The sequence below is a fragment of the Phoca vitulina genome, unplaced genomic scaffold (genome assembly GCF_004348235.1).
Source record: "Phoca vitulina isolate PV1807 unplaced genomic scaffold, GSC_HSeal_1.0 scaffold7, whole genome shotgun sequence".
Lineage (NCBI taxonomy): Eukaryota > Metazoa > Chordata > Mammalia > Carnivora > Phocidae > Phoca > Phoca vitulina.
In genome coordinates, this window is record NW_022589710.1 from 35,405,842 (window position 1) to 35,426,541 (window position 20,700).

The 20,700-nt window shown below is 42.0% G+C and overlaps 2 protein-coding genes across 2 annotated transcripts in view; one reads left to right on the top strand and one right to left on the bottom strand.

Moving 5' to 3' along the window:
• Positions 1-9,930, top strand: part of RHOJ (ras homolog family member J) — a 78,699-nt gene extending 68,769 nt beyond the window's left edge. The window contains exon 5 of the mRNA XM_032405268.1: positions 1,810-9,930. Coding sequence (XP_032261159.1) covers positions 1,810-1,956 — 147 coding nt within the window. The 3' untranslated portion in view covers positions 1,957-9,930. The remainder of the gene's footprint in view (positions 1-1,809) is intronic.
• Positions 9,931-14,563: 4,633 nt separating this feature from the next.
• Positions 14,564-19,522, bottom strand: GPHB5 (glycoprotein hormone subunit beta 5). Its single transcript, XM_032404701.1, has 2 exons — positions 19,319-19,522; positions 14,564-14,752 (listed from the first exon to the last, which is right to left on the bottom strand). The coding sequence occupies exons 1-2, from the start codon at positions 19,520-19,522 to the stop codon at positions 14,564-14,566; spliced, it is 393 nt and encodes a 130-aa protein (XP_032260592.1).
• Between the last annotated feature and the right edge of the window lie 1,178 nt (positions 19,523-20,700).

Below are 20,700 nucleotides of genomic sequence, written 5' to 3' on the forward strand. Positions count from 1 at the left end.
TATCTGGACCCAACCAGAAAAACTTTATTTCATGCTTAATTTTTGATCGGCTTCTTTTTTTTTTAAGATTTTATTTATTTATTTATGTATTTATTTGAGAGAGAGTGCGAGAGAGCACAAGCAGGGGGAGCGGCAGAGGGAGAGGGAGAAGCCCACGTGGGTCTCGATCCCAGGCTGAGCCAAAGGCAGACACTTAATCAACTGAGCCACCCAGGCGCCCCTTGACCAGCTTCTTGCAGAGTTGAGTGATAAGGGTAATCATCATGAAACAAAGAAAAGAATACACGCCAAGAGACCCAGATTCTGGTCTAGCTCTTCTACTTTCTGGTTGGGTGCCCTTCAACAATTCATTTTCCTTCTGGGGCTGTTCCCACTCTATCCTAAGCTAAACTACAAATTCCTTTAGTCCACGCATTGCGAACTGGCTAGTCGCTGACAAAGAAATCACACATTAGTGTCTTGGTTGGCCCACAGAGTATTTTCTAAATTGGTAATTATTAACTAAAAATCCAAAAGTCCAACTGTACAAAGATGGGCAACAGCGAACCACGGCAATGATGTTGTCCAGAGCTGGGTAAGACTGCTAGCTCTAGAAGGGGTGTGTGCTTCAGGTCCGCCCCAGTTTCCACCTGTCCCTCCTGTCTGGCACCCGCCCTGCTTTCCTCATTCACGGAAGCTACTGGAATAGGCATGTGATTTTGCTACCCTGCTTTAGTCATGTATCTGCTGTGGCTTCCAAGGGCTCACCATCCAACTACCCTCTTGTGAATCTGCTTTGGTTCTTCAGTGATTCTCATAATGTGAAGTATATAATAAAAGCATTTCTCCAGACGTCCCTAATATTAAAAGGCCCACATTATATCATTAGCTCATACCAAGCTTATGAGCAATTAAAACCCTGAGTCTCCCTCACGCGAACAATTTTGACTGCCAAACATGGTCTGCTCTGGCTTGCTATTTTTTAAATGAGAAGCTCTAGTTTGGACTGAATTCCTGTATTTCTCAAAGTGATTTTTGTGATTATCAAATATACCATAGTATGAAATCATCAAAAGCTTTGAAATAAAGCCCTATGCAGGAACAAAATATTTTTATCATTTAAGTACACATAGAATGTATACTAACAAGGAGGGTGTCTCCATCAGTAAAGGTATTTTATGATTTTTATTTTACATGTTTTGGGTTTTTCAACTCCTTAGAAATATGCCTTTTAAAGTATGTTAAAACCAAATAATAATACCAATTGGATATTACCTTGCTGAGACAGACTTCATCAGAAGTGCATTTTAGTGAAGAATGACCTAGCAAACCTTATCACCCAGTCCCTCTCTATATGCTTTACTAACCAAGTTGACACTTTGCCTTCCCGCTTACAGAAGGAGATACATTTCACTTGTACCACATTTACACATTCCACATGCATATGAAAGGGTGCTAAAAACAACATCATGTAGCCCTGTTGTTCGCAAAGTATATTTAAACCATATCACTGCTTTTGAATCCTCTCTCAATTTTTACATTTGTTATATTCTTATATTAGGAATGACTGGCTATGGCTCACTTTCAGAACTTACTGCTTAACCAAAAGCAATCCACAGCCATTTATTGCTAATATCAGAAAGTAAAAATTAAGGTAGTAGATGCAAATGGAAATGCAAAAAAAAAAAAAAAGACGAAACAAAACAAAACAACCCCAGGGCTGTTTGTGGGACAAGCAGAGGTAGCACTTGGCTGGGCAGGGGCTGATCCCACTCTGCTTTTCTCTTTTCTTTCCCTCTCACGCCTTTCTTTCTCCCTTTTGTGTTGAAGATCGGAGCACAGTGCTACTTGGAATGTTCGGCCCTAACTCAGAAAGGTCTCAAAGCGGTTTTTGATGAAGCGATCCTCACCATTTTCCACCCCAAGAAAAAGAAGAAACGCTGCTCTGAGTGTCAAAGCTGCTGTTCAATCATCTGAGGCTGCTGGGGGACCGGCCCCCACCCACCTAAGGGTGAGAGTGGCGCCGACCTCTGAGACCAAGCTCAAGCCGCGAAGGAGGGCGCGACCAGAGAGGAAGTCCCTTTGCACGGAGCCTTGCTCCTCCACCCCGGGAGCCCCCACCACCACCCGCAAGCACAGCACACCAGCTGCCACGTCCCCCCTACCAGCCCGAAGCGTCCACATTGCACAATCTGTGAGAATGCTGAGCCCGCCGGAGGTCACCCAGCGCCGCTGCTGACCATGTTGCAAACGAAGGCAAAGACCATGCTGCGTTTTGCGTCTCCCCTCCACGACCGTGAGGCTGAGGATAGGAAACCATGCCCAAGAAACCGGAAGAGGAGCTCGGTTCCTGTATTGGTGGCCTTACCCCGTGTCTTCTACAAAACACAGGAATGCTATACTAACCTTGTTTTCTGCATCTGTTGTTCGACCTATGTGTCTTGCATTTATTTGCATTATTTTAAGAAATGTACTAATTTACCAATTTACTCAGGCCTTACAAGTCCATACCAAATTAGCCTAAAGACAAAATATTTTTTATTCATTTCCATTTTCAGCCTGTTTCTACCAAAGCTATTAGAACCAACACGTACCTCTCAATGCCTGACTGTAAGAAGAAAACAAGAAAATGTTACAACTTTTGGAAATTTACAAAGCCAAGATTTTTGAACCTGGTTGAAAGAGAAACACCACCTGAATTGTTGCGGGGCCACATTTTTGCCAAAGATTCACCCTGGAAATGCTTTCGCTGATGGGTAGCCTTATTTTTCTTCTATATTTATATTGTCATGGCAAATTACAAATGAACTGTGTTCAAGAAAGTAGTACTTCTGCTTCTTAATCAAACTGATTGGGGGAGAATATGGCAGACCTAGGTTTTAAAATATTCTTTATTCAGCAAAGTGAACTTCCCTGTTCCCTCCCTTCCCAGGCTCGTGCCCTTTTCCTCCCTTAATTTTACTTTCTCCCTTGCCCAATAATAACCTGATCTAAAAGAAAGACCTGGCCATGGGGCATGAAAAAGTAAATGTTTAAAAGTCCTCAAAGGTTAAGCGAAGTGTTTCCATATTTCCACTTGCTTTAACCTGAAGCGTTTCTCAGCTGGGTCCCCTTGGAACTCTAAGGAACTAAATGACGTTTTCCAAGTGCAGCTGGTACTAATATATTGCCTCTCCCTATCTCCTACACTCATTGTCCCAAATGTGCATTTAGAGGACGGATCTGCGGGTACCAAGCTCTGAATCTGTTTATCCCCTACTTTCAAGATGCTGTGCTCTGTAGAACAGGACCTTCGGTCTTGGAAAGTAAAAGCCCCCAGTAAAGAATGATGTGCCCTTTCCATATGCCTCTTCCAAACAGCCAGGGATTCTTGTATCACAGAGTGAATTATTTCCTAGCTTTTATTTAGAGACGATAAAGTCTCCTAATTAGTCTTATTTGTTTACAGTTACCCTGGAAACACCCAGGTAGGCACTTCACTTTTTATTTCAATTGCGTAAGCGAAGTGCCTCTTTGCAGCATCAAATTACACCGATTTTAGCATAACAATTTCCGGATTCACACTCCTTCTGTTGGAAAAATCCAGTCTTTCTAGTCCCTTCTGCTCCTGGAGGAAATCCATAAAAAAGAAACATATGATGTGGGTCTTTTCTGTTAAGACCTTCCATGACATCCCCTCAGTTGTTTGGGTTTGTTTGTTTGTTTAGAATTTCTGAAAGAAGTTTTCCCTTCTTCCACGTTGCAAGACCTATTTCCCTGCTCTCCCATCTAGTTGCTAAACATTTTCTTAAACACGCACATACACGCGCGCACACACACACACACACGCACCCCCCAAACTAAAAGAAAACGGGAGTTTTGTAAGTCAAAGCTTGACATTTAGAGACAAATAGGACTTTCTTCCTCTGTAAATGGAAATCAACCGTGCATAAACTATAACTCTGCAGAGGTTATGGATTCATTCTTTACAAACAATAATGAGCATTTTGCCCTGTAATAAATGAAATGCTGTGTTAGCCAGCTTTGTTGCATTATTGCATAGTTACATCTTACTAAAGGGGCCATTCCTCACTTCTCATTAATGTGGATGAAAAAGTCAGAGCTTTATGTTTGCTCCACCAAGGAGAATTTTCCAGATGTGTGCTTCCAATAGGCAAGTGGTTCCCCAGGCCATCATCTCCCTACTGGACCACGGGGATTAACTTGTTCACAGTGAGAAGATCATCCTCTCACCTAGAACCAGAACCTGAAGAGAGACTGTTAGTGTCTTCGTGGAGAGGCTCCTAAAGATCACAGGAGCTCATTATTAAATAAAATGATGAAGAACAAAGTGACCTAAATGAGTGAATGTCATTCCACCAAATTAACTATGTATTCCCTGTTTCATGGTAAGAGGTAGTTCATTTCCTGCCATAAGATTAAACAAAACTATATTCTGAAGCCAAAGATCAGAAGAGATTTGAAAGAAGGATCTGAAGAAGGATCCTTGACCTTTGACCATCTGCCAAAGTCAAGAAGGGGCAGCCAATCTCCACTGGAGGGTAGAATCTTAGCTTTTCAAAGTTAGAAGAGGCCCCAGAAAATATAGTCCAACTCCAGGAAACTCAAGTCCGGATGGGTCAAAAGAAATGTGTGGTGGCAGAGCTGGAACAGACCTCAGCCATTCTGCTTCTCATCCAGAGCCCTGAACTCCGCACTGTAATCTGTTCATTATCACAGATACTAAGTTATAGTTTTGCAGGTGTATTATTGGAGTTGCATTTGTTCATCCTACAGATCTTAGCCCCATTTCAAATACATGACTTAGGCCACTATAAATTAGATAATTCATCACACTGGTAATTACCTAGAGACAAGAATTTGATCTGCAGTATGCTTGGAATCCACAATATACAATGTACTATAATCCCAATCGAATTGCACAGTATACAGCAATGTAATCAAGTAGCTGGTTTGACAGATATTTTTTCTCTCGGTTAAATGGTTGGTTATTTGGCAGAATTAATGGACTCCCTGGGCTATTTTAGAAACACAAAAGACTACCACAAGAGTCAAAGCCTTGTCACGGTAAGTAATCTGGGCTGATTTCTGCCAAGAAAAGGTATACTCAAAGAACAATTACTGAATGCAATAACTACAGCAAGCCTAAACCAAGAAGCAGTAAACTGGGAAATGAAAAAAATAATTCATACACATATTACAGGAAGGAAGTTTTGGTCCTGAGACTCCAATAACAATATGTCTGATCATGATACGCAAAGAACCATTTGGAAGATTTCTGGTCCATAAAAGAAGTGCCAGATGCAGTGGATGTAACCATACACAATTTTCATAGAACCATCAGCAAGGAAATAATATTTAACTGGTAGTGAAGGGGCAATCACAACCATGCTCACAATTTTAGGAGAAATTAAAGAAAGTTAAACCCCAAACTTGAGGCCAACAAAAATGTGCATTATGTAGAGTGTAGGTTCTTGTGAGCAGTTAATAACCTCACCAAGTAGAGTGTTCAAAAAGAAATACTTGACCTGAGGTAAACATTTAAAGATATAGTGTTGCATTCACAAAGGCAAACTCATCCATGAGACCAAAGTGATAGAAGATTAGAAATTGAGGTTTGCTTTAAAGGACTGTTTGGCACCATGCTGGAGATGATTATCTAGCCCTTTATGTCTTCGGCCTCTATGTTTGGATGCCAGAATGCAAAATGTGCCTTCTCTCTCTATGGTGAGAGCCACAGGTCACCAGCTACTCTCTCACGAGTCATTGAGTAGGCTGCCCAAGTACAAATAAGGAAACTCAACAGAATATTTTCATCTCAAGAACCATTAGGAACAGAAAGGGAAAAAGAAGATGGGGGAAACCGAGTTTCTTACAAAGGAAATTAGGTACTTTTAAAAAGGAATCATTTAGAGAATGGAGAGAAAACTAAAACGAAACACAAGGCAAAACACACACACCTGACAATTCTCCCAGGCAGGGGCTAAGTTCTGCCTGGCCTCCAGAGCCCTAAGGAAGAAAGGAGGACCGTTCATGTGAAGAGCATTCCAGAGTCAGCCTAGAGGGCTCATCATATGATAATTCTAGATAATTCCACCTCACCATTCCCTAATGTTGAAATTCTGGACAGTGCTCGGGTCTTCGGGAGCAATGTGGGTGGGTCATCATGCTCACACCTTCCCTGCTAATATGGAGCAGATGGGGGAAATTTACCAAGGAATATGAGTGAATCAATTATCGTGAAAGTTTTTTAAGCACTAGCATGACTTAAAATCTGAAAAGGATGACTTTGTGGTATCTGGAAAGACAGTAACTTGTATAAAAGGTATGTATTCATCTTCAGTGGACTATCTCCAAATAGAACGATGGCCTTTAGCATGCACAACAACAGTAACAGAACTCAAAAACATGAGCTAAAGCAACAATGCCTGGTGCTTCAGTGTCAGCAAAGCCCAGAAAGGAGATGAAAACGCTGAGCTCCACACAGAGGTATTTCGGGCTTCAGAGGCTGGGCAGCGCTCGTCGGAGATCTCTGTGGGTTAGGGGAGGAATGAGTCAAGGAGGGTTTGGCTCATCTGTGAATTCAGGGATGCAAGTTCAACAACAGTTCTTGGCTTTTAACTTCCAGGACAGGAAACTAGAGTGAAAGCTGCATGATTTGTCTTGGTCACAATCTATTTTTTTTTCTCCTTAGGGAATATTATGTCAAAATCCAGAGTCGTTTTGTGCCTGTGTGCTTTAAACATGTTCTACCCTGGTAATCTCATTGTGTCCTGAGTTCTGCAGTGGCTCAGAAGCTTCTTGCTGCTATAGCCAGAGTGATTTTGTTGTATCTTCAGCCATGTCCTCCAGACCTCTCAGTGTATGCAGTTATCTTTGACGAACGGGGTCTGATCAGTGGTTTAGGGGATATGATGTCTGGGGCAATATGAGGAGAGGGTCCCCAAGGCACAGAACTGAGTCTCACCGTACAAGCCACATTAGCTCCCCGAGCTTCCCAGTAACCCTGCGCGTGCCCGTCTTTTGAGTTTATGTTAATTCTTCTCAGGAAGAAATAGTAAGACTTTCATGGCAGGATGGTATGTTTGGGACAGCTTTGTAAATACCTAAAATTAGCACCACCTGCCATTTTTTAAATCAAATTTTTAAAGCAATCCTCTCCTAGAGGAACCATGGGAAGGAAGGTTAATGAATTCTACATTCTTTGCATCACCTGGCTTAAATTGTTTTTTTGCCCTGAGTAAACAGTAATTACCATTTAAGTACATCTCAGCAGAATTTTATCCCACCTGAAACAGTCCATGTTGCTCCCGATGTGATCGCTACGGGGGGGAACAATAGACAAGGGAAGGACTTTGCCTTTCTTACAACCTGCTTCTTATGTAACGGCTATTCTATGTACACTTTTGTAATTCATGGAATATTATTTCACGTTCTCTTTAACCTTGCAGTTTGCTTTTATGCCATGTTCTGACGTTAAAGTCATTAAATAGTTTTTTTCTCCTACTCTCATTTCTGAGTTTTCTGAGGGTGTCTTCATCAGCCACATGAGCAAACTGCCTTCCCCAGGCCTCCGTTAGAATGGGAAACCGTCCAGCCCTTTGCTTCTCCAAGTGTGTCCTGGGGACCAATAGCCCGCATCACTGTGGAAGAGCCAGTTAGCACTACAGAAACTCAGGCCCAGTCCAGACCTACTGAATCCAAATCTGCATTTTAAATCTGCACTTAATAAGACCCCCCAGGTCACCTGCACATTAAAATTTGAGAGGGACTGATCGACGAGATGACCCACCACCAGTTGTTAAATCCAAATGTGTAGCTGCCTGATGAAGAGACCATCCGCTTTGTTTGTCCCTCTGATGCTACCCTTTGGGTATTCGTTAGGCTAATATTTTGTTGTTCGCATTTATTGGGTGAATAAAAAGGCTTCCAGAAGCCTGTCATGTGATGCACAGCTGCGGTAAAGCAATAAGCCTATTTTGGAATTAAAAGCAGAAAAAGCAGCATCTGGTTTGAAAGATCTGCTAAATCTGAAATACTTCTGTTCTTTAAGGTTTTTTGGTGTTTATAAGGGAGAGAGGAAAAAATGCCCTGCAAAACTATTTTCCATGAAAAAACAAGAAAGATTCATATCACAGGAAGTTATGAACTTATAAAAGGAAGATAAAACAAATTTCTGAGGCATAAAAGTTTGGATGAAGCTTCTGTCTGCATTGCTTAAGACGTGCTCTAGATGCCAAAATAAGGGTTGACCACAAACGTGTCCTCTAAGCGGGGCCTTCCACAGATTTATATCCTTATTGTCCTATGCACAGACCAGAGTTGTATTCACTTATTCAATGTATTTTTACTAAACATCACTGGGAGCCATACTTGATTTCCCCACACACACCCACCCCCTCCCCCACGTACAAGAGCTCTTTAAAAATTGCACGCACACACGCAAACACACGCATGCGGAAGTATATCATCTTATTCAAATCCCATTGTTGCCGAGTAAATTCTGAAGGCAAATCATACCTACCCTCAAACAAATGAAGAAAGGGCACAAGGGTCATCACTTCCTTTGTACCTGCAAATGGCCTACTAGTTACCTGGCTAGGAGATCAGCGATTCCAACCCAGAATGACCCGATGTCATTGTGCGGATACAATCATTCAGGGACCACCTCCTCTGTGAAGGACCACCTTCCCCTTCCGGCAGCAGGCTTCCCTTCACACTGCTGACAGAGTTCTGACCTTGGTACTCAAAATCAGGTGTCCTCCTTCACGCTCTAGGCTGAGGGAACCCACTGGTGTCCCAAGATTCCTTTAAACTGAAATTACTTGTAAACTGGGACAGCTTTTACATATGGGAGCAGTTTGGCTACCAAAAGTGGTCAGCATTCTTGGAAGGGTTTAGTCAAATCCCAAAATAGAATCTTACCAAAGATTATTTTCATTATTGCAAATGTATCCCTGATTTCTTGCTCTTAAACCACTGGTCCAAGCCGCCAAAAAGTGCTCCTTACACCAGGGACTGCCACAGCCCTGCACACCCACCCTTCACTTTCTTCCCCAGGCCACACAAGAAAGCCTGTTTTCTCTCTTCATAAGAAACTAATAGAGCAAGCAAATTGGCATCAACAATCAATCTCTCTTTAAGAATCCATTTACTCGCAATTTTTAAATGTTTGATTTCCAGTCCCTTTATGGCAAGAGTAAAAGAAAATCCCAGTCCAAGATATCTGAGAGCCTCCTTTTTTGAATAAAAACTATTCCTACTAAATTAAGCACATGGAAATAATAAAGTGCTGAAGAAGAGAAACCCCCCGATCAGAGCCCACTCTTCCCCTCGTCTGCAGCGTACAGCACAGAGCTTGGCATGAGTGAACCGATGGCACATTAGTTCTTTTTGGCTTTGTCCTGAAGTTGGCTCAGATTTTGGTAATGCTGAAATTTGCATCCCATTTCAATTGGACTTTATTTCTCATTAACTGGTGTTTATGTTTCAATAGGGAAATGTTTCAGCATTAGCTTCCTGAGGTGGCTCAAGCAGGAGCTAAAAGCTGAACAAAATCTTCCTCTTAAAAACATTTCCAACCTATTTTAAAATGCTGATGTCTTAAATCCACTCAGTAAAATTGGCTACCCACCCCTCCAAATATTTTAATCTTGATATGCAGATTTCAAGAGGGAGACAGAAGATGGAGGTTCAGAACAGCCTAGAATCTTAGATCACCTCCCTTAGATGGTGTACCACCTCGTCATGCTGTAGACATACCTAGATTTTATAAGTAGAAATCTCTGCAGGAGCAACACAGAGAGGTCAAGGAAGCATGATCTGTTCATACATTTCCTGTAGAAAGAACCTGCAAAGTAACAGGATTAAATTTCTATTTTAAGTGCATAGTTCTGCAAGAATCTTTCCTCGAGATAATGACAATTCTTAATTCATCATAACCTTTTTTGTGTATGCATAGTTTAAATTTATTTTAAGTGAATAAATGCTCTTTTAAATAATTTTAAGTTGTATATTATTTGTGACTGAGGGATATCTATATTTCGGGCTGGTAATTGTATCTTCAACATCACCAAAAGAATGTTACCATTCTCATCTCGGTAATATTGATATTCTATGTTAAAGCAAAATATTTTCTTTGAGGGGAATGTTGTTTGTTTGTTTGTTTGTTTGTTTGTTTGTTGGGGAGTGGTTGTATTTGGGGTTTGAGTGATTTTCCCAAAGCCCTAGTAACCCACAATCAAGGTCAAAGTATATATGATCCAGTACATTGGGAAACCTTAAAAAAAAAACAAAACTCAATTATTCAGTATGCTAATGAAATTGTACAGTCAGGGGAACTTAGAGTCAATTATAAAGCGAAAGAGCTTAGGAAATATTTACTTTACTCCTGATAATGAGGACCTGGAACAGAGGATAGAATAACCCCTCTAAATTCCTTAACATTGGAGACAAGTCTCTGTCATACACTACCAATTACAGCACTTTGCACCTGCTCCTTTTCTCATCCTTTCCCTATTTCTTTTCTTGTTGTTAGACATCACCTCTTCAGAGGTCTTCAGATACCCCAGGATCACAACAACCAGCCACTAAGCATTCTGGATCTCCCTGTACACAATTCCAAACAATCTCATTCATTAAAACAAAGGGAACTCAAAAAATAAGAAAATAAAACAAAGGGAACTCATTGTAAAAGAAATCCCAGAAGATTCATCTAGCCAAGAATGACCAAAATTCTTCTACTCCAAGTAAACTTTCACTAGTAGAAATTTTCAACAGAAAATAAAATTTGCAGAATTTGCTAAAGAATGGTTTCGAAGTTACTTCTTAATAATTTGCTTTAATGTTTTGGAGAAAACTAAAAAAGATAAGGTGCACATTATTTTATAGAAAACATCTGGGTGAAGAAGGCAAGCAGTCCTCTGGGAAACTTTATGAAATAAACATTTTAATCAATGCTGTGTTATTTTCAGTTAGAGATACAACTCACTTATGATCCCAGAAATGCTTTCTATTACATTTAAAACCTAAATAATTTGAAGAGTGAATTGGGTCACTGCAGCAAGATTTGGTACTCTCCTGGTGGCTCTTTCATTTCCCAATCAATGAAAAAAGGGAAGCATGAATTACCACTTCAATCAATGGAGCTAATAAACCTAGAAGTAGAATGAGCTGTGAGAATTTATACATTTCATTCAAAAACGTTCCCATAGAAAAAAAATTTCAGGAAATTCCCCTTCTCCTTACCTTTCGTTAATTGCAAAATAGACACATTTTCGGGAGCAAGGAGTTGCTGAGAGTTTATCTAGAGCTCACCTCAAGGCACTGGACCATCATTCCCCTGCACCCGGTGCTCACACTGCCATCAGGTGAGAGCACACAACCTTCATTTCCACACCAGGTGTCTTTGAATTTCCCTTTGAGGCTCCTTCTCCTTTTCTCCCTCAATCTCTCCTGCTGTAAGCTTTGATCGGAGCTACAGCAAAGCATTATCTTCCTAAAGGTTATACAGGAAAGTAGAAAAAATTGCAATCTCCATAAAACAACCCAAGTTGGCGCCAAGCCACCTCCAGGAGAGACTTCAAACATGCTGATCAGGGGTGAGGATAGTCTAACCTCAAGAACTTCAAAGACTTCAGCCCAAGCAGTAATGACTAGGAAGGAGCACTCCAAAAAGGCATCACGCTCCAATGGCAAGAGGTTGGTTCTAGGTCAGAGAAACCTGGCACGTGCAGCCTATCGGCTGTCGGATCTTGGGCAAGTTACTTGACTTCTCTGAGCTTCACTTTCATCATCTATATAATGGTAATGGTAAAATGGCAATTACACTGCCTAGGAGCATGGTTGACATAAGAATTAGGAAGAATTGATGGAAAGGATCCTGCTTGGAGTAAAAACATTCATCAGTGGTAGCAATATTTCTATCTTTATTTCCCAAGCACAGTGCCCTGCACAAAATTAGGGTTAATAAATATTGTGGAAATGAGGGATACAGGGAGAGAAGGGGGGAGAAGGGAGAAAGGAAGAGGGAAGAAAGAACTTTGAAAAAGATTCAAGGTTAGCATGGAGAAAGGTATTTCACTCTTTTTATTTGATACCTTTTTTGATTTTATATATATATATATATATATTAGTTTCTTTAATACCATGGACCGGGGACACCGCGGAATGTTAACCAGCACCATAGATCCTGCAGATCAGAGGCTTCTGACTGCTCTCGCGGTTTCACTGCCCTTGACAGCAGTTATGTTCACCTTCACTCTTACAGCTATAGGTCATCACCTGGGCTCTGCTGTCCCAGACCCTCTCATCTCTGCTGACACCAGGAAGCCCAGTTCTGGCATCTTCTCTCCATTAATATAAGCCACCGTTTCCCCCAAGCTTTAAAGAGCCATCCCAACAGCTCAGTGGGACCAGACCCAGGTGCCCTAGTAAGATTGTTAGTCCTGATTCATGGGAGAATGTGCCCATTAAAAAAACTCTTATCCAGGAGGCCAACATTTATTGGACTGAATCGATGGGCTCTCTTGCTCTCTCCCTTCCCATTCAATTCTGCTGAAAATCAGGGTGTGGAGCAGAGTGAGATTGGGGTACTTTCTCCCCCACCTCCCTCCCCACCAGGCCTCGATTTGGGGCTGCCTGGGTCATCCTAAGAAAGATTGCGGCTCCCATCAGCCATTCCTTTTCCACTCTCCCGGGGTCTGATAATCACTCCCTCTTCTTCTCCTTCAGCCTAGGATGTCCATTGCTTCTAAACAAGTATTCAGAGTGTTTTATCACCCCTTGTTGGTTTCCTTAACTCTGCCCACGCATTTAAATAGCATCTTCCTTGAACTGTCCTCAATATCCCGCTGCAGTGTATCCCTTGTTTCCCACCGTGCCCCTTACGGTTGCTGTAGTCACCTTCTCTCAGATTGTGGCAAGCCCTTACTGCTTCTGCTTTTCTTCCCTAGGTTTCTTTAAGAAGCAGTCCTTCCTATCAGAAAATTCTGAGGGAAGTTCTTAGGGATGGGCTGAAAACACTTGAGAGGCGCCACCCCGTGTTGTCCCTAATCACTCAACGACTTTCTTTGTGAGAATGACTTTCTTGCCTGCTAACAGATCTGCACTAAAGACTGGGATGGATTTTGCTCATGTCCTTTGTCCCCAGATGTCCGCCTCCGCATCCCCGTCCTCGACCATCAATCCCAACATTCACTTTACTATCTTCATGAGGACTTATCCGTTCCTCATTCAAGGAGGGCTCCCGGCTCCCAGCTGGGATATGCCAGGGGTCTGAGTCCCGACTGAGCCACCTTCGGGACTCATGATATAGCCAGTGACTTGTCTGTGTCCCTTCCTAAATGTGACATCCTAAATTAATGTGTAAGTAAAAGTAGTTTTGAAGTTCATTTTGAGAGTGCTTGCTATTGTTAAAGTATATTAAAGACTAAAAAGACTTTTTTGAAAGTTTTCATGAATTCAAAAGACAGAGGACATGCTTTATTGGCATTAATACAGATTTTCTTGGCATATCATGAAAAAGGAACAAAGTTCATTTCAACCCCAAAATGTCAGAATTAAAGACACTTGCATAATACCAGAGTTTAAAAAAAAAAAAAGTCACAGAGAATCAGCTGCTGTAAGATTTTAGAGAGCGCAAGAGCTAGACCATCACAGACTTACCCTGAGACAGCAGGGCAGCTTTACCCCGACAAACGCGTGAAATTTCCGAGTTTAAAAATCACAACTTAAATTTAAAATATGCTAAATGGAAAAGAATATTTGTGATTAATCATTTTGGGCCTGGCTTCAGGAGAACATCACATGAGTCTAAAACCAGAGTTGAGCTGCAACATCTTTAAACCTAAATGATGGCTTTAGTTACATATTTTTTTCTGAAGGTTTGTTTTTGTTTGTTTTTGTTTTTTTATCACAAAGGGGCCTCTTTATTAAGGACTTTGAGAATTTTGCTTGGGAAAAGAATCACCCAGAACCGGACATTTCTCAATTTCAGCTACTATTGCCCTCCCTTTTTAATCTGAGCGGTCTCTGTTTCTTGTGTAGGTAAGTGCTCAGTTAAAAACCAGAAGGGAATATTTTCTCGAAGGAAGCTTGCAGTTGGATTTTCTTTGGGGGCATGAGGACGAAGCATTGGTTTTATTGATTTCTGGCCCTTTGATCACACATCTAGCTGCAGACCAATTGTTAAATAAAACATGAGAACGTAAAGACTTTCTAGACCCATTTCCTAATTACTCCCACTGCATTTAAACCATTGGCATATTATAAATCCAAATTGGAGGAGGATTGTGATATATGCAAATTATGTTCTGAGATTCAAGGTAAAGACAAAATAATTTGCAAGTGTGTGAACCAGAGAAATTATTGCAGTGAAAACACAGATACTGTTTTGCATTTTTAGCGTCGGCAGGCTGCCTCTGGGCCTTGTGCCTGAGCTGGACCCAAGGGAGACAGGTAACCGCCACAGGGGTGGTCAAAATTAGACAGTGTTCGAATCCAGGGGGAGAGCTGCTCGTGCTGGCCGTGCGGTGCGTCCATGAGGCTCGAGGCCTCCAGCTGTGTTCTGCCGGCCACACCAGCTTCAGAGGGTCTCGCACTCCGTGCTGGCTGTGGAGCAGGCCCCACAGTCACAGCGGACAGCCACGGGGTAGGTGTAGAAGGGGTCCACTCCAGGCGCGCAGTTGGGCAGCTTGACCGTCACTTGTCTGGTCTCGTTGTAGGTACAGACTCGATGATGGGCTTCAATGTAGGGGGGCTCCAGAATGGGCTTCTGTCCCCACCCCGGTAGAAAACAGGGAACCCATTAGAACATACCATCTTGTTTCTTGTTCTCGGTACCATTTATCACTTTCAGAAATTAGCTCGCTAGTCATTTGTTTACCTGTGAAATCTTTCCCCTCCCAGTAGAAGATAAATTCCTGAAAGCAGCAACCTCCTTTCCATACCATATCCTGAGCTCCCAAAAGAGCCCAGGTCACAGAGCAAGTGCTCAATAAATATGTAGCAAATAAATAATCCTGATCATTGCAAAAGTCTTCTAACGAGTCTCTCTTCTACCAGCAACCCCTATAGTCTCTTTATGACACAGGAGCCCCAAGTGATTCTTTTAAAATTAAGTCAGATCCTATCTCTTCTCTGCTCAAAGCCCCAGTGATGTCCCATCTCACTCAGAGTAAAAGTCAAAGATGTTCACCCTCGGGACCCTCCATCATCTTCCCTGCACCCACACCCTCTGCTATGTCTCCGGCCTCCCTGTCTTGCTGCCTTCCTCGCTCTGCTCCGGCCACAGTAGTCTCCTGATTATTCATCAGTCCCACTCTGGAGTCTTTGCCTTGTTAATCCCAGTGCCCAGAACGTTCTTCTCCCTTATGATTGACTCCTTCGCCAGCCTGCCATTTTGTTCAACACAGAAACCTTTCCTGACCATCTTCTTTAAAATCGCAACATCCCACCTCCACAGCTTGCCACGCCCCGCCCTCTTCCTGCTTTATTCTTTTCTCCGTAGCACCTGTCATGACCATGTGACACATTATATATTGTATTTATTTGTGTTGTGTTTATCCCACTCTAGAAAGGAACCTCCATTAGGACAGGGACTTTTGCCCATTTTACTCACTGCTGCGCTTCTACTCCCTAGAGTAGTCCCTGTCACCCAGGAAGTTCTCAATCATTATTGTTGAATCAATGACAGAAAACAGAGCAAGGCAGGTTCCAGAATGCCCTGTGTGCTGTTCTGGTCATCAAAGGATTCACTTACTGCCTTCAACCTTTTATAAATCTTGAACTCCAAGATAATTTTATAAAGAGCATAGAGATGACAAAATCAGCACAAAATAGTAGTTAAAATCTCAAGCTCTGGAGTGGAACCCCCACCTTCCAGTAATTCGCCAAAATGACCAACACAAATGAGAGGCACCCGCTCTATGTTCTCTAGGCTTTTTAGAAAATATGGAGCTGTTCCCTTGGTCACATACTGGCAAATCCACAAGAAAGGTGATTCTGTGGACATCCAGGGAACAAGCACTGTTCAAAAAGGAGTGCCCTCCAAAGGTTACCATGGCAACTCTGGAAGAGTCTACAGTGTTATCCAATTTGTGTTATCCAATTTGCTGTTGCTCTTGTTATAAACAAACAGGTTAAGTGCAAGATTCTTGCCAAGAGGATGAATGTACATACAGAGCACGTTAAGCACTCGAAGAGCCGAGATAGCTTCCTGAAGCACATGAAGGAAAATGATCAGAAGAAGAAGGAAGCCGAAGAGAAAGGTACTTGGGTTCAACCGAAGCACCAGCCTGCTCCACCCAGAGAAGCACGCTTTGTGAGAACCAATGGAAAGGAGCCTGAACTGGGGCAATGCATTCCCTATGAATTCATGGCAGGATAAGTGTAAAAATAAATAAATAAATAAAAGACCGCAAGAGTGTAAAAAAAAAAAGAAAAATTTCAAATCCTGTAATCGGATCCTTAACCTTGGGTCCCTGTTGTGCCACTTGCTGAAGATTTTGGAAAGTCCACTTAACTTCTCAAAGCTTCAGATTCCTCATCTGTAAAGCAAAATCTCCACCTCACAGCCTCGTTATAGAGATAAGGTAGGATGACATATGTAATGCGCGATGCCCAGCACCATGTAAGTATTCAGTAAATGTCATCTCTTGTTCTTATCAGAGCTGTTGTAAGAGTAAGGAAGTAATAATAAAAGTAGCAACTTACAAGCTTTCTAAAAACAATGCCTTCACTTGTATTGGGTACAGAAAATATGTGTAATGGAGGCCCAGGATTAAGTTCTTCTGAACATCATGGGAATGATGGCTTTGCCTTTGCTAAGGACTACGTGGAAGAGCTCAATTTAATATCACTGCTTCCTCCTCCTTTTCAGGAAGCATTGGACCATGTCCTCTTACCCTCAGTAATCTGGAATCTCAAGCAGAGTTGCCAGATAAAATCTAAGACACTCAGTAATATTTGAATATCAAATAAACAACAAAAATTTTTTAGTGTAAATTATGTCCCAAATATTGCCTGGGGCAGACTTATAACAAAAAAACAATTGTTTATCTCTCATTCACATTTAACTGGCATCATGGTCTGGTTTGGTTTGGGTTTTTGTTTTTGTTTTTTGCAGGGTTTTTCTGTTTGTTTGTTTGTTTTGATAAATCTGGCAACCCTAAACCCAGGCCATGAGCACACACACCCCCTGCTATGTCTCCGGCCTCCCTGTCTTGCTGCCTTCCTCGCTCTGCTCCGGCCACAGTAGTCTGAAGTAGTTCGTAAATCCAGCTTACTTTGTTGTCACAGACATCCTCATTTTAGACATGCTCTCCAGTTAAGTTCCCAAAAATAAGTGCTTCATATCTCAGAAACTTTCAGATTACTGGGGAAATAAACCTCATTCTTTTATTTATTTTCTATAAGTAACCTCCCTGCACATATAGTACAGTAAAGCATAAATAAAAGCTGGCTAACATGAAGGAGAATCTTGTTCTCTAATGGTCTTGGTGCTTCCATTTCTCCAGTGAGAACATAGTCCCTGACCTCCTGTGAGTGACCAGGATCCAATTAAAGACGTTCATCAATTTTTAAAGAGAAGAGGAAAGTGAGCCGAATTGAAGGAAACACAGTTTGCAATTTGGGCCCAGAAAGAGCTCCAAAGAGCTGAGAAATGAACTTTGAGGAGGGGTAGGCATGGCCAGGCCAAGCCCCGAATATGAGAAGATGTCAAAGTTCCCCAAGTAAGTTTGATGTCAAGTCACAGTCATGGTATCCTTAACAGTTGAATTTTCATTCAGCTATTAGGTCTTATGTCCCTGGATGATGCAAAAAATACAGCAAATTAGGTGGAGTAGTTTTATTTAATTTGGAGACTTCATCACCATAACCTAATCCATTCACTGGGCCATAATTTTATCCAAGTGACAGCAGGTTGCTCTCTGAGTCCCTGAATAGATGGCTATTTTTTCTCATGGCATTGTCCTCTCGTGGCGCTCATGGACTTCTAAGTTGGCATCAATTAGGCTAAAAGATGTATGACTCCAGATAGAGGTCAGTCCCTCTATCTAATTATAAATATAAATTATATTTATAATTCAACAAATATATATTGAATGTCTTGTTTGTATGATACTTCAACAAGAGCCATCAAAGGCACAAGAATGAAACTCGTCTCCTAAAAAAAAAAAAACTTAGAATCTAGTGTTGTGTGGTGGGGAAAAGTAAGACAAAAGGTAAACTAGAGTCAGGGCTGACCAGGGAGTCAGAAAACCTCTAGGGAAGGAGTTGGCCCTGGACACAAACATCAAAGAATATATTGAATATTGACAGATGGAAATGAGAAGGGATATGAGAAAAAGACCAAGTGTGAGATTTCATGAGGGGTGTTTAATAAAACTTTTCAAAATCAATCTGACAAGACCAGAGCTCAGGACATGGGTAGACATTGGGAAAATGGGCAAACTTCATATTGCTGAGGACCTTGGAAGTTGGCTTTGGAATTTGTAATAGTGGGTGCTTGCTCATTAAAAGGTTTTTGAACCGGGGTGACAAATCAGAGCTGGAGCTTCATTAGTAACCAACTCAGGCCTCAGTACAAAGAGTCAACAGTCACTCCACGGTGTGATGGACACTCTATGCTGAATGGGCCTCTTTTCTTCCCACCTTGCAAATATCTCCTCATCTCAGCCCAGTAGGGCTCTAACTTTGTCTAAGATTTTTAACCTCATTTTAAATGTGATGCCTCTTAAAAGGCTGGATATCATTGAATACAAAGGGATTTTGTGGATATGTCTGTGACAATCCCTGAGGTCCCCCCAAATTGCAGTGGGGAGCTGGGGCAGGGCAGCACTGTGCACGAGCCACTGAGGGAAGAACTGAGGACCCACCCTCACCTGCTAGACAGCTTAAGGTCTATCTCTTGTTAATTGGCTGGCTATGTCACAGGTAGAAGAATATAGAGAAATTTGGGGGACATGCTTGAACCAATGATTTATTCCCAACTTTCTACTGACTGTCTACATAACTTTGCAGTCACTCACTCCTTGATTTCCTCCATGTCATCTGTAAAATGGGTAGAATAATAGCACATCTCAACCTCCCAGAGATGGTTCCCACATATACAGACACTATGTAAATACAAATATTAATTTTATCAATGCTTTGTTAGAGGGGCAAGATCATGCTTTTTTCAGATTATTTTTGGAGAACGCCAAATAATTGTCATTAAAAAAAAAATTCCACAGGAATGCCCCCACTCTACCTCATTTTATTTAAAAAGTGAACGCAGGAATCAACCCAGGTGGCTGGCCCTGAAGGCTTTGTCACCTGCTCCTGCCTTGAGACTCACCTCCCAGGTTTCACAGCGGCCCCAGCAGGCATCCGTAGTGATCCGAAGGCCCCTGCAGCCTGGCTTTTTGGCCAGGAAAGTAAACTCCCTCACAGCACAGCCCACAAAGGTGAGAAGGTCCTCACTGGAGGTGCTGAGGACACAGCTGCAGCCAGCCAGGAGGAAGAGGGCCATGGGGCCAAGGAAAAGGTATGCCAGCTTCATGGTGTTCCTCCAGAGAGGGAAAGGAAAGAGAGTTTATTAAGAGAGCCAGCTTCCCAGGGCACCTGGGTGGCTCAGTCAGTTAAACGAAGGACTCTTGGTTTCAGCTCAGGTCGTGATCTCATGGTCATGAGATCGGGCCCCCCCATCGAGCTCTGCACTCAGCAGAGTCTGCTTGAGATTCTCTCTCCCTCTGCCCTTCCCACTTGTGCTCGCTCTTGCTCTCTCTCTGAAATAAATAAATAAGTCTTAAAAAAATTTTTTTTAAATTAAAAAGAGAGCCAGCTTCCTTCCAGGGGGTGACCAGTGATATGATGGTCACTGTCAAAGGCATTTTGCTTACTTAGCATTTCAGAAGAAATGAGCCAAGAAAGTGTAAATGCCCACAAACACCAACATAGGTGCCCAAATTTTCCTCTGACTCCAGCATGGTTTTCATGGACCCATTGTGCTCACTAGACCCCTAACTCCTCCCAGGGCATCCTCAGGCTTTTTCTTATTGCTACCCGACTGCTGGACTTGACTCACGTGTTAGGTTTGTTCCAACGGTCTCTTCAAAATAAATACAAAATATGAGTCACACCAAAAGTAATGCATATCCTAACATTCTCCATGAACACACAAATTATTTTTATTCAGATCCCTAGATCTGATACCCTAGTATTTGGTGCCATGTTCCCTGCCTGCTCAAAATCATATTTTCAGTGTCATGGATGGGGAATGAGAGGGGCATTGGTAAATAAAAATTGTATGCCCAGATGTATTGTTACTAACCCAGCCCACCACAAAACACTGATGTGCATAAGATATTATGAATCCTAGTACCTGACTTAGTAGCACCCATAAAAATGTATCCTATTAGTTACAAATAGCCCTGCTCTATGCCTCCACTGTAATAGACACCTGGTTGTGATTCAACTTAAATCCACATATTGGAAAGCATTGGACGTGTTTAAAACCTAATCCCAATCTACTGTCAAGTCTATCCTCTCTGAGTCGTGGTGATTTTCTGTGCTTTTCCAGGAGCCAGAGACATTCCCTGCATGCTCGGCCCATGGGACAGAACATACCTGGATGTTAAAGTGAGAGTGGGCACTGCATTTATGGAGTGTCCTGCATTCATTATTGCTTCAAATAATTCATTATTGCTGCAGAATTACTCATTTTCAAATCTGATCTCT